The sequence below is a fragment of the Elephas maximus genome, chromosome X (assembly GCF_024166365.1).
Source record: "Elephas maximus indicus isolate mEleMax1 chromosome X, mEleMax1 primary haplotype, whole genome shotgun sequence".
Taxonomy (NCBI): domain Eukaryota; kingdom Metazoa; phylum Chordata; class Mammalia; order Proboscidea; family Elephantidae; genus Elephas; species Elephas maximus.
In genome coordinates this window covers 99898494-99911684 of record NC_064846.1, presented here as the reverse complement: position 1 = coordinate 99911684, position 13191 = coordinate 99898494, and the positions used below count along the sequence as shown (strand labels likewise).

The following is a 13191-nucleotide window of genomic DNA, read 5'->3' as shown; positions in this document are numbered from 1 at the left end:
TGGTGGATTCAAACTAATGACCTTTTTGTTAGTAGCTGAACATTTAACCACTGAGCCACCAGAGCTCCAGCAGAAACATCAGGTGGTTTATAAAGGAAAGAAAATTGACCATCATGCTTTTCAACACCAACACTTTATGCCATAAGAAAAAGGAGTAATAGTTATTTAAGGTACTCAAGAGGGAAAAAGATTATCCAAGGATATATCTGGCAAAACTGACTTTCAAGTGTAAAGGGCACACACATTTATCAAAATGCAGGAACTCGGGGAATGTTGTTCCCTTGAGCCCTTCCTGAGGACTTTACTAGGGAATGAGCTTCCGATAACCAAAAGGATGAGAGACACATTGACAGAAGGACTGGTGGTGAACATTGAGCATACAATTAACTTGCATAACTAAGACTCAACAAGGGTTAAAAGGAAGAGAGTATGGTATGTAATGCTTATATGTTCAGCGCTCATAACGTAAAGTACAACTATTTGTTAAAAATGTTCTCCATTTTATGGGGAAAGTATATGCAAAAAATTTAACTGCTCAATAATTATATTGCTGGTAGTATTAGTATTGTTCTGAGGCTGTGTAATAACTGTGTAATATAGGATAATGTAAATGAATTTGAGATTTTCTAATTCTGTCCTCTTTCTTTGGAAACTAGGACGTTTAGTGTAGAGGAATACCGATGTAATTCATGCAAATTGTTAAAAAAAAAAACCAATAGTCTTGAAAAGGCTCATGAGAAATTTAAACACACACATCTTTGCTGTGTTCACTGTAAAGGCTTAGAAACAATGACCAGCTCAGTAGTAATGAGCATGCCTAGTACCCAGATTGTGGTATTGAAATACCGTTCCCATTAAAAGAAAACTGGAACAACTTGGAGAAATAGCTAATTCCAAGTCAGGGGCAGGAAATGTACAAGATGAGCTTGAAAACTCTTGTCATACAAGATAGGGGAAAAGCTTCAAAGACTGCTAGGGTCATATCAAAAGGATTCTGGAGCCAGTTTGAAAGTGTTCCCACTGGCCGAAGATGAGACAGTTTGAGCTTCTAAAAGGATAATTGCCAATAGCAACGAACATATCCAGTGCCTGGATCTTGGTTTTTAGATCCAGGTTTTTAGATGCTTGCTTTAAATGGCTGATTCTGGGGCTGGGGCAGGGAATGTACAAGATGAGCCAGCAGCACCTTCTAGTGCTGGAAAATAAGAGATAAAAAAAAAAAAGTTTGTGGTACATCAGATGGGCACAAGAGCCAGTTGAAAGAACTCTCAATGGCCAAAGCTGGAAGAAATTGAGCAACAAAATGAATAACATAGTATTGGCTTATAACTCAACCAAATAAATAAATATCCATGCATTCATAGTGATATAAATGATTGAATATATACATGGTGAGATAAGACAAATCTGTCATAAAGAAGAATTCTAAAGAATTGATGTTGGGCAATGCATAGGGACGGAAACCCTGGTGGCATAGCAATTAAGTGTTACAGCTGCTAACCAAGAGGTCAGCGATTCAAATCCACCAGGCACTCCTTGGAAACTCTATGGGGAAGTTCTACTCTGTCCTATAGGGTCGCTATGAGTCAGAATTGACTCGACGGCATTGGGTTTCGTTTTGTTGGTATATGCATAGTGACTACCAAAGACTACACAGTAGAAAGGAGGGTGGGGAGTAACTTTACATTTGGGAACTCAACGAACACTACCTTAGCTAGGTGATGACGGTTAACATCATCACTGATAAGTCATGTCGATATCGTGTACCCTTGCTGTGATGTGATGAGAAGGGCACTTCACCTCTGTGGTGACCTTTCCCAAAATCCATAACCCCAGTCTACTGATGAAAAAAATATCAGACAAACCCAAATCTAGGGACAGTCTGCAAAATACGCAGCAGCCACTCCTCAAAACTGTCAAGGCCACTCTGAGAAACTGTCACAGACTAAAGGAGACTAAGGAGATATGACAATTAAATGTAGTGTTGTATCCTGGATGAGATCCCAGATCAGAAGGACATTTGGTAAAAAACAGGAAATCCAAATAAAGTATGGACTTTAGTTGCTAATAATGTATCAGGGTTGGTTCATTAGTTGTGACACAGAAACCATGGTAATGTAAGCTCCTGACAATAGAGGAAACTGGGTACAGAGTACATGGGAACTCTGAACTATCTTAATTTTTTTGTAAATCTAAAACTATTCTAAAATTAAAGTGTTTATTTAAATATTCTAGAAGAATAATTGCAGTTGATTGAAACCCATCAAATATGTTTAAATCCATGAGTTCAAAATTATATTTAAAAACAAAAATAAACTGTTCAACTTCAAAAGATGATAGGGAACGAATTTACTATCTTGAGAAGTGGCAAATAAAGAGAATCAAGCATATGTCTTTTCTACTGGATAACTAAATAAAAAAAGAAATTATAAAATTAAGAGTATCATGATTTTGAACCCCCCTCCCCCAGTAAATTAGTGGCTCTGGGCATGGATCATCAGTAGCTGTTATTAACATCACAACAGATGAGACACAGATATTATATGCCTCCTGATCAAGGAACACAGCACCACTTATAATGCTAAAGGGATCAGACAAGTCAGATCAAGTCTCTATATCCAGCTGCCAGTCTGCAGGAAATACAGAAGATGGTCTTGGGACTGCATTAGGACTATGTAGTCAGCAAAATCCAGGCTTTGGGCAACTAACTACAGGTCAGGTGCCCCATCTTCTTTAACAGATAACTTGTAAGAAAAGAAGGATGGAGAGGGAACCTGTAGATCAAAAAAAACAGATGCGAAATATTTTCAAGTGGGCAAGATTAACCTCAAAAACATGCTAAGTGAAAAGCCAGTCGCAAAAGACCACGTATTGTATGAATCCCATTTATTTGAAATGTCTAGAAAAGGCAAATCTGTGGAGACAGAAGTCCCTAGGTGGAGCAAACAGTTTGTGCTTGACTGCTAAGCTAAAGGTTGGTGGTTCAAACCCACCCAGTGGTACCCTGGAAGATAGGCCTGGGGATCTGCTTTTGTTAAGATTACAGCCAAGAAAACCCTTTGGGGCAATTCTACTCTGTAACACATAGGCTTGACATGAGTCAGAATCGACTCAAGAGCAACTAAACGAAACAGCAGCAACTTGTATGCAGAGGTACATTAGAGATTGCCAAGCGCTGGGAGAAGGGGGCGGGGGAGTGACTATAAATGGGCACGAAGAATCTTTTGGGGGTGATAGAAATTTCTAAAAATTAGTTTGGGATGATGATTGCACAACTCTGTACATTTACTAAAAACCATTGAATAAAAAATGAATGTAAAAAAGGGCAACTGTGGTGTCTAAGGATACACACTTGGGTAATAAAGCTATAATAAACTCTAGGAGGTTATTACTGTGAAAGGTCATATAGTGGTTACTTCTGGAGGGAGAAGAGACAGTTGTGATTTGAATGAGGCACATGGAGAGCCTTCTGGGATGGATGGAGACTTAAAAGAGTTATTTGCCTTTTTAAAACTTACTAAGTGTGTTGGGGGGGTGGGGGGCTCCTGTATCTGTTTTATTTTCTAATAAAAGGATTTTTTTAAAGAACACAAGACTTTTAAGCTGTTGAGACAGATTAGATCCTCACGTATTTCATTTCTTATCACAGTAATAAGATTATTTCTCATGAGCAATCTCAGGGTAGCCAGGAAAAATGCTGCTTTGCCTTACCAAGGAAAAAATAAATGCAAAAGGGAAATGTAGCAGTTAGTTTAATTTCTTTTGGGTGTATACTGTGGGCAAATGCCATTTGGACCTGTTGCAAGCATGTGCAAAATAACACATAAGGTATTCTTTTCCAGTAGACCCAGCTGCCCCATGATTTTCAATTTTACACAAAAAACTAGATGACTATAATAAAGAAAATGAATGGAGGAGGAAAAGTCACCTCTAGTCCCACCTCCCTAGCAAATCACAAATCATAAAATCATAATTTTTTTTTACCTTAGTATTTTTGGTTTTCTGAGGTTTTGTTTGTTTAGGTTTTTTGTTGTTGTTGTTGTTTTGGCCATTTTCGCAAGGATTTTTTTCCCAAAATAGAATTTCATTCTGAGGGACAACTTTGACATGTTCTTGCCTTCTCCTGAAAACCATTCTTTCTTACTGCTATTTAACACGTGATGTGATGTGTTAAGTAATACAAGTACTCTACCCACTTCCGCTGGGCACAGGGTAGACAGCCACCTCGTTCTCATTTTCTGTGGCTGTATTCAGAATGGAGCGGAGACGCCTGATGGCTTCTTAACCTACCAGTGTTAATTTCTCACCCCACTTTCTCATTTTCCCACTTCAGCAGAGTTCAAAAAAGCAGCTCAGCAGCAGGAAGATCAGGAACAAAAGGAGGAAGAGGATGATGAGAAAGCACTACACAGAGCCCGGGAGTGGGATGACTGGAAGGACACTCATCCTAGGGGTTATGGCAACAGACAGAACATGGGTTAATCTTCCCACAACAAGACGAGACTAGAAGGGCGTGCATCTTCCCCTCCAAGGAAAGCTGTACAGTCTCCGGCTCCCTGGGCTCCTGCTTCAGCTGTGTAGGACAAAAGCAAAGATGCTTCATCTTGCTTTGTGTTCAATAAAGTGTCAAACAATTATGTGTGTATTTGTACCCTAGGTGATGAACCAAGAATCTTGTTGCAGCATTCTTATCCTTATCATGGTGTATTTTGATTAAGTGGAAAGAAAAGAGCACTGCGAAATGGCTCTGTATAATCAATGGCTGTATGAATTCTCTTTAAAAAATAATAAACGTCTCTTCTATTACATGAGCCTCTGCAGAACAATACGAGTATCAGCTGCTTTTTTGGGGGGAGAGGGGGGCGGTCAACTGTGGGTCCCTGTGCTTTTGGAGAGAGCCCGGTCATCTCCCTTTGATCTGGGCAGTGAATTCCCCAACATCAGAGCTGCCTAGATTAGCTGAGTGTTCTCCTTTCTACTGGGACGTAGTGTGAAACCAGTGTCAGACACGCCAACAGTGCTTTACAAGGGGGGAGCACAAAGGCCAGGACTTTCCCTGCTGCACAGCACCGTTTTCAGGAATTGGAGCAGTAAGTGAATGAACCCCGAATGGTTAGACTGTATTCCCCAATCCTGTCTACCTAGTCCTCCTTGTCTTGGCCAGAAGCCATAGCTTGGGTTTCTACAAATTGAACATTTACTGAAGGTCTGCTACATTTAAGATACAGTGCTGAGAGCTGTAGGGGAGGCAGAAAAGAATTAGATACCCTTAAATAAGATGAGGAGGAGAATAAGATAAACAGATAAAGCACTATTAGAGTCATCTTTGTGAGTTAAGCTGAGGCCAGGGCCCTTGTTCTCACACTAGCCGTAATCCTTTTGGTGACCAGTAGCCTCAGCCAGACGCCTAGCTCCTAAATTAACTCCGTAGACCATTTTGGCCCCTTCCTTGCCTATGCTGTGTAATACTTGGCACAGCCCGAACCTGGCCTGGGCAAATGTACGATGGCAGTCATTTCGCTGGTTAGTGAGATGCCTGGGATCATACTGATAGCTGGATGCAAAGGAGGGGGACCCCAGATGATACTGAAAGGTACCTACTTTCTGGAGTAGAAAGAAGACATGTCCTCAGCACTGGGTTGACACCCTAAAAAAGCAGTCATGTGTTAAATGATCTGTATAGAAAACATACTTTTGTTCTGTATGGCTTTGGTACATTTAGGTTTTCTTTTAAGAGGAAGATGACTCACCCCTTCTTACCTTCTGCAGCCTGGCTTAGGAAAGGGGTTTGAAAAAGAGACTGAGTTCCCTCTTGTTTATAGAATGGTAAGTGGGGGGCTGTCAGGTGATGAGTAGGAGGTTGTGTTCAGCGGGAGATGACAGGAAGAAGACTACCAGTGATACATTTGTATACTGCTTAATAAAGGACTCATCTTGCCCTCACAACATAAGCTCCTGAAGCATGGATTAAATTCCCCCAAGGATTTGCGAGGCAAACAGGCTGCCTCTCTAGCAACGGCCTATTCCTTGCCCTTGGAACTCCACCCTGAGTCAGTTGATTCCCAAACTTTGGGCCAGGTTGAGGTTACCCCCTGGGTCCAAGTCTGTTTAAGCTTGATTAAGCCCCTGCACACATTCTGATACCTAAGAGGCAACCCAAACAAGGTGGGTTTGAATCCTGGCTTTAAAAGTCACAAGCTGTGTGACCTTGGGCAATAAAACTTTCCTGAGCCGCAGTTTTCCTTAGTGTGTAAAATGTAGACAACAGCTGTCTCATGGGGTTGTTAGAATAAAATGAATAATGGCAGCTATCAATAATAAACTCAGGCAACTGAAGAATAAGTATGTTCTATTTTTTTTATTTGTATAAGCTCAATGACTACAGTCTGTCCACTAAGAGGGAAAGGAAATGGATAGGATTTGGGCCTGTTATGTGCTAGGCACTGGACCTAGCACTTTCACATACTATTAATATTCACAACCACCCTACGAAATAAGTAGCATTATTCCCATTTTACAGATGAGAAAACAAGCTCAGAAAAGCTGAGTTATTTCCTTGTGTTCACACTAGTAAAAAGCTGGACTTCTGTCATTCTCCATGTGCTTTCCCAATTGCTTGTGCTTTTAGTTATGTTTTAAAGCCACTTAAAAAGAGGGAGCAGCTTTAAAAAGCCACACTAAAACTACCACTTAAACACCATTGGAGCTCTAGAGATTCCTTCTTAGCTGACTCACCAAAGAAAAGGTTATGCCAGCTCCCCCGCCATTCCCCACTCAGCGGGGAGGGGTGGGGAATAACAGGAGGGAGGCTGTGAACGAGCCCGTCTTTCTCCATTTTCCTCCCCAGTTCAGACTTCCTGACTGCAAGAGAAAGCAAAAAAAAAAAAAAAAAAAAAAAAAACCACCTTCTCTGCTCCCGCCAGAGCAAGGGCTTTCAGGGTCCTAGAGCGAGCTGAGTTTGGTGGATTCTAAGAAGTGAAGACTTCTGAAAGCTTTCAACAGGTAATAATACTGCTTTACAGTTTGCAGAATGCTTTCGCGTACACAGCTTATTTAACTCAAAATCTGTCAGGAGGCAAGAGAGGATATCTTCATTTTACCGAGGAGGAAACTACCGCGGAGAGATGAAGTGAGGGACTTACTTTTGTCACACAGCTAGTAAGTAGAAGGGCCCAGGCTTAAATCCTGATCTCCTGACTAGAGGTCCAGAGATAAGTGTGCAAACGTATTCGTTTAGCCAGAGTGTTTGCCCTCAACGGCTCTCATGTGGAAGCTAGTTAGATTTGGAAAAGGGGAATTCTGGGCACTAATTCTTTTAAAGTCTTTGCACAGTGATTTGTCCTTTCCACTCTTGTTCCTCTCAACACCCCTGTGCGAAAGAGTGGGTAGGGGGCTGAATAAACTGATCTCAAGCCCAAGAAGTTGCAGATAGAGTCTCCATTCTCAGGGCTCTACCCCTCCCTAGCTGGCGGATCCCTGGCAAATTCTTCAGTTCTGTCATTTAAAATAATTTGAAAAGGGGGAAACTTTTGAAACTAAACCCACCTCTGTACATCATCTGAACTCCAGGAAATCCTCTTCTGCTTACTCATCAGCACAACAGGCACAGTGCCCCCTGTTATGGATTGAATTGTGTCCCCCCAAAATAGGTGTTGGGATCCTAACCCCTGTATCTGTGTATGGGGTTTCTTTCTTATGGTAACGAAGCTGTATCAGTGGAGGGTGTGTCCTAAACCTAATCACTTCTGAGTTATAAGTAACAGCATAGACACAGAGACAAGTGAGCACAAACAGGGGAAGAGAGATGTGGTCTGATGACAACAGAGGCAGATGAATCTACAAGCCCAAGAACTCCAAGGATTGCAAGCTATTAAAAGCTGAAATAAGGAGCCCTCGTGGTGCAAATGGTTAAATGCTCAAATGCTAACCGACAGGTCAGCGGTTGGAACCCACCAGCCACTCTGCAGGAGAAAAGACCTGGTGATCTATTCTTGTAAAGATCACAGCCTAGGAAACCCTACGGGGCAGTTCTGCTCTGCCGTATAGACTCGCTGTGAGTTGAAATTGACTAGAAGGCACACAACCACGGAAGCTGAAATAGACAAAAAGGACTTTCTCCTAGAGCCACACCCGAAATTCAGACTTCCAGCCTCCTAAACTGTGAGAGAATAAACTTGTGTTTGTTAAAACCATCCACTTGTGGTATTTCTGTTATAGCAGCACTAAGAAACTAACCCATCTGTTAGGCACCCTACAGCAACATGGTATTGTTACCACTGTCTCCTCGCACGACACAACTCCCTAACACCTGTGCATCATTTCCTTACAGTTTCTTTTAACCCATTCATCCAAGGTACAGCTCAACCAGGTCAGGTCACTCATATCCCAGAACAAAGAGACATAGGTTCTAGTCCCACCTCTGCCACTGTCATAGCCTTTCCCAGATGCAGATAACATCTATCCTACCCACCCACACAGGCCAGACTGAGGAGTAAATGAATATGGAAGCCACATCAAAAAATTACAAAACATGACACGAGAATGAGGAGCGAGAGTAGTAGGCTGTTGATAGGTTAGGAGGACTAAGAAGGGAATGTATTTTTAATTCAGCATTTCACAACTTTATTTTGACCTACACTCCTCCAGTGCTTTCTCGATTTATCTTCTATATGTTGCCACCAGCCCAAAAGTTTATGACATACTTGTCTTTGTGTGCTGAGATGATTGGCAAAGGACAGAATTGCTATGTGCAGTGGAAACTGAGAACCAGTTTTTACACATCTGTCTGCTAGGCCATCTTTGACAAATGTATGTGAAAGGCTGGTGAACAAAGTCTTAAATTTCAGCTTCTTGTCTCAACTGCCAACAAATCTCTCAAGGGAAGAACAACTCAGCAATGTCTTAGGCCAGCCTAGCCTGGTGTGGCAGCAGGAATAAAAATAATAGCTACTGTGTATTGAGCATCTACTATATACTTGGACAAAAATGAACAAACCAAACCTGTTTCTATCGAGTCAACTCTGACTCCTGGCAACACCGCGTGTTAGAGAGTAGAACTGAGCCTCATGGCTGTAATCTTTATGGAAGCGGACCACCAGACCTTTCTTCCATAGTGCTGCTGGGGGGCTTGGAGCCGCCAACCTTTTGATTAATGGTTGGGTGCAAACCGTTTGTGCCACCCAGGGACCTATATACTAGAAGCTCTCTGTGTATTATTTTTAACCCTCACAACAATGGCCCAAGGTAGATATTATTATAGTCTCAGTTTGGAGGTGAGGAAACTGAAGCTCAGAGAGTGATTTGCCAAAGATTACTCAGCCCGAAGTGGTTGAGCTGGGCCTGGCTTCCAGGTCAGCCTGATTCCAAAGGCCCTTCTAGTCTACCACACTACCTCTCTAGAAGCACAGGGGCTATATGGAGGTGGTGAATATACCCTGGTGGCACACTGCTCTGGGGATAACCCCTCACCTTTCTCTGAACAAGTTTTGAGCAACAGTTCCATTGGCTTTACCTACTGGGCCCTTCAGGGGTGCAGCTGAGACCTGCTCACTGGGGGAAAAGCCCCACTCAGAAACCTAAACGCTTCCTGGGGCCCCACATCACCCAACCTGTAGGAGAATGTTCCTGCTCCCAATGCCAAGTCCACCTACTCTCCCCTCCCAGCTCTAAATGGCTTTTGTTCAAGTAAATCTTTAAAACCCTCTATCCTAGCCTCGAAACAAAACACTGCCTGGTCCTGAGCCATCCTTACAATCGTTGTTATGCTTGAGCTCATTGCTGCAGTGTTTTGTTCTGTTGTGCATAGGGTTACTATGAGTCAGAACCGACTCGACAGCACCCAACAACAACATCCTAGCCTCTAAGGATCCCTGGTGGCACAATGGTTAAATGCTTGGCTGCTAACCAAAAGGGTGGCGGTCCGAACCCACCAGCCACTCTGTGGGAGAAAGATGTGGCAGTCCGCTTCCCTAAAGATTACAGCCTTAGAAACCCTATGGGGTAGTTTTACCACGTCCTATAGGGTCGCCATGAGTCAGAATCGACTCAATGGCAATGGATTTGATTTGGTTTTTTATCCTAGCCTCTCACTCACTCAGGGATTCCTACATACTTTCTAAGCCAGTCAAAGCCCCCTTTTGTCTACCAGGCTTTCTCTGACAACTAAGACTAGACCTAGCTCATTTGTGCATGGAGTTTGGGGAATATAGGCTGGGAGGAAAGGTTTCTGCCTGAATTCTGAGGCCCCTCAACATTCAACTCCAGATACAGCCTCCACTACCCTGACACCTTTGGCACTGACTCAGAGGCATTGCAAGATTTGCAGAAGGACTTCCTTCCCGGGCTTATTTAATCCATTTTCTCCTTCCCTTATTTGTCTTCTCTCTTAGTAAGCTCCACTGCATCTCTAGCTTCCTTGACCACATGCACACTGATGGCAATCACTAGCCCTAATCTTTCCCTCAGCTCCCAGACCCATATCCTATGACCTACTACACAGCACCTCTTGATGAACAAATGTAACTCAAATTCAAGAGTCTTAAAATGAACTCATCTCATTTCTCATCCTCTCACCCCATCACAGCTTCCTGTGTTCTCATCACCTACTTCGTGCCCATCCTGGGAAGCTCAGCATTATTTCTGGCTTTTTCTTCCTGACAAAGAAAGAATTCGATGCTTGCTGAATGAATTACTGCATGAATGAGTTCCATCATGAATCACACTTCTTCATCAGGCAAATTCACAATAATTCAGCCTCTTTCTTTTCATATTCAAACAACTTTACATAAAAGAAGACACAGAATCCCTTCTTCACCTTGAAGCAGCAATCATTTATCTCTCAGATTTCCTTTCATCATATCACTGAAGAGACCACATTTTTATGAAGTGTATTCAATGAGGAGGTCTACTTTATATTTTGCTTTTAAAGCTTAACATATCATATACTACAGAGTCTGCCTTGTGATAACTTCAATGACTGCAGCTTAGTCTATAATGTTTGTATATAATAGCTTATTTGGCAGCCCCAGATTTTGAACATTTAGATTGTTTCCAGGTCTTTTCAGTTTGTTCCTTTATTCATTTAACAAAGTAAGTTACCTTATTTTCTTGTGTATTCATAAAATGTCCCTGGAGGGATACAGAAGAAACTGGCAACAGATGCTGCCAGCAGGGGTGCTCGGTGGTTAGTGGCCAGGAGTGGGATGGAGATGACTTTTCGCCAAATACCCTATTGCTCCTAGAAGCTGGGTGTAGAGGTGAGATCTACATGCACAAACTGTAATTCCCTGATGAGTGCTATTTCAAAAGTCTGTATAAGGTACCTTGGGAACCCGGCTGAAATACCAGGCTAGAGAGTCTCAGGGAATCACATGTTCACTAAGCCTTGAAGGAAGGGTGGGGCCGGTCTACGCAAGACCCAGGGTAGGAAGGTGGAGGGAGGCGGGTGTCTGATCTGGAAGGGGCCTTCAAGAGCTTGGAGTTCTGGACCTTGTCTATCCTGGGTATTTTAGTCCCCTCCACATTCACGCTTGGCCCCAGAGGAGCCAGGCCTGCCTCTTTTCCATCCTTCCTTCCTCCGCTGCAAATTCTGAGCAGACATGCTCCAATACATCTCATCCTCTATGTGGCCGAGCAGCTCCAAGGAGCAACTTGAAAGACGCAGCTAGTCCAGGAGGAAGAAAAGAGGAGGCAGGGGAGAAAGGAGTGGCACGTTGGGTAGCCATCTGGGGCACATTAGTGAATGAAATCACAGCCCATCATTCAAAAAAAGCTCCCGCAGCTCAACTCTGAAAGGTTGCATCGCTTACTCTAATCGGGGAGGCCCAAACCAGGGATTAGAGATCCGCTAAATCTCCCTGGAAAAAGCTAAGGAATCAATATGCCCTTGCAAGAGTCAGGAATTGAAGGAGGACATGGAATGTGTGTCTAACTGCCTCCATGAACAACTGCCTCCTTTGCTATGAAACCAGAAGAAGAACTGGATGGTGTCTAGCTACCATTACTGAATGTTTTGATCAAAGTTTCTATAGAAGAATCCTGATCAAAAAGGGGAAAATGAGGAACAGAGCTTCAAATTCTCATGGAATCCAGATTACCTGGAGCCAAGGAGGCTGAATGATCCCCCAAAACTCTTACCCTGACACAATCTTTAAACCTTAAACCAAAATTATCCCCTAAAGTCTTCTCTGAGACAAACAATAGTTTAGCTTAATTAGTAAAATATGTCCGCCTTGAGCATTGTGCTCTTTTAAAAAATTATATGAGATCAAATTGACAACAGCAACTGAAAAGTTTAGATGAGAAGCTTAGGGAGCAGTGAGTTTATGTTGATGGTGGTGGAATAATTTGGAAAATGACAGCGAGAATGGTTGCCAACTTGAAAAATGTAATAAACGTCACTAAATTGTACATGTAGAAATTGTGGAAATGGTGTGTCTCTTACTGTGTATACTTTCACCAAAAAATAAAATAAAATATGCCTTTGTACTGGTAGAATACTTGATATCATTTTTGTGTTTGATTCTCCCAGAAACTCTTTTTTTAAAAAAATTATTTTGTTGTTGTTGTTGAGAATACACACAGCAAAACATACACCAATTCAACAGTTTCTACATGTACAATTCAGGGACATGGATTACATTCTTCAGGTTGTGCCACCATTCTCACCCTCCTTTTCTGAGTTATTTCTCCTCCATTAACATAAAGTCATTGCTCCCTACGTTTCCAATTTCATCTTTTGAGTTGCGTTGTAAATTTGATCCCATGGAGATAAATGTTGAAATAGCACAATGCTCAAGGTAGACGTTCTTTTCTATGGCAGAATCCTTATCAAAAGAGGGAAAATGTAGAACAGAATTTCAAATTCTCATGAACTCCAGACTTTCTGGAACCATGGAGGCTGTATGAGCTCCTGAAACTATTTTCCTGAGATAATCTTTAAACCTTAAACCAAAAATATTAATATCACCTGAGGTCTTCTTCAAACCCAGCAATAGTTTCGCTTAACCAGAAGCCCTTTTTAATTACATTCAACAGGTATTTTTTTGAGCACTTTCTATATTCAAGGCCTTATGCTGAGCACATTGGCCCATTCCCTCAGGACACTTACCACAAACTCAAGAGTAAAGTCATTTTTGTGTTTTTTTTTTCCAAGTTTATCTTCTCCACTAAACTGTAAGTTCAATGAAGGCA

General features: G+C 42.1%; 1 protein-coding gene across 4 annotated transcripts in view; it reads left to right on the top strand.

Annotated features, from left to right (window-relative positions):
• Window positions 1-4817, top strand: part of IGBP1 (immunoglobulin binding protein 1) — a 56848-nt gene extending 52031 nt beyond the window's left edge. For 2 of the 4 annotated variants that reach the window (XM_049871687.1, XM_049871690.1), the window contains exon 6: window positions 4334-4817. In XM_049871687.1, the coding sequence (XP_049727644.1) occupies window positions 4334-4482 (149 nt within the window). In that variant the 3' untranslated portion in view covers window positions 4483-4817. The remainder of the gene's footprint in view (window positions 1-4333) is intronic. The other 2 variants (XM_049871688.1, XM_049871689.1) reach the window with 2 other exon arrangements.
• Window positions 4818-13191: the final 8374 nt, after the last annotated feature.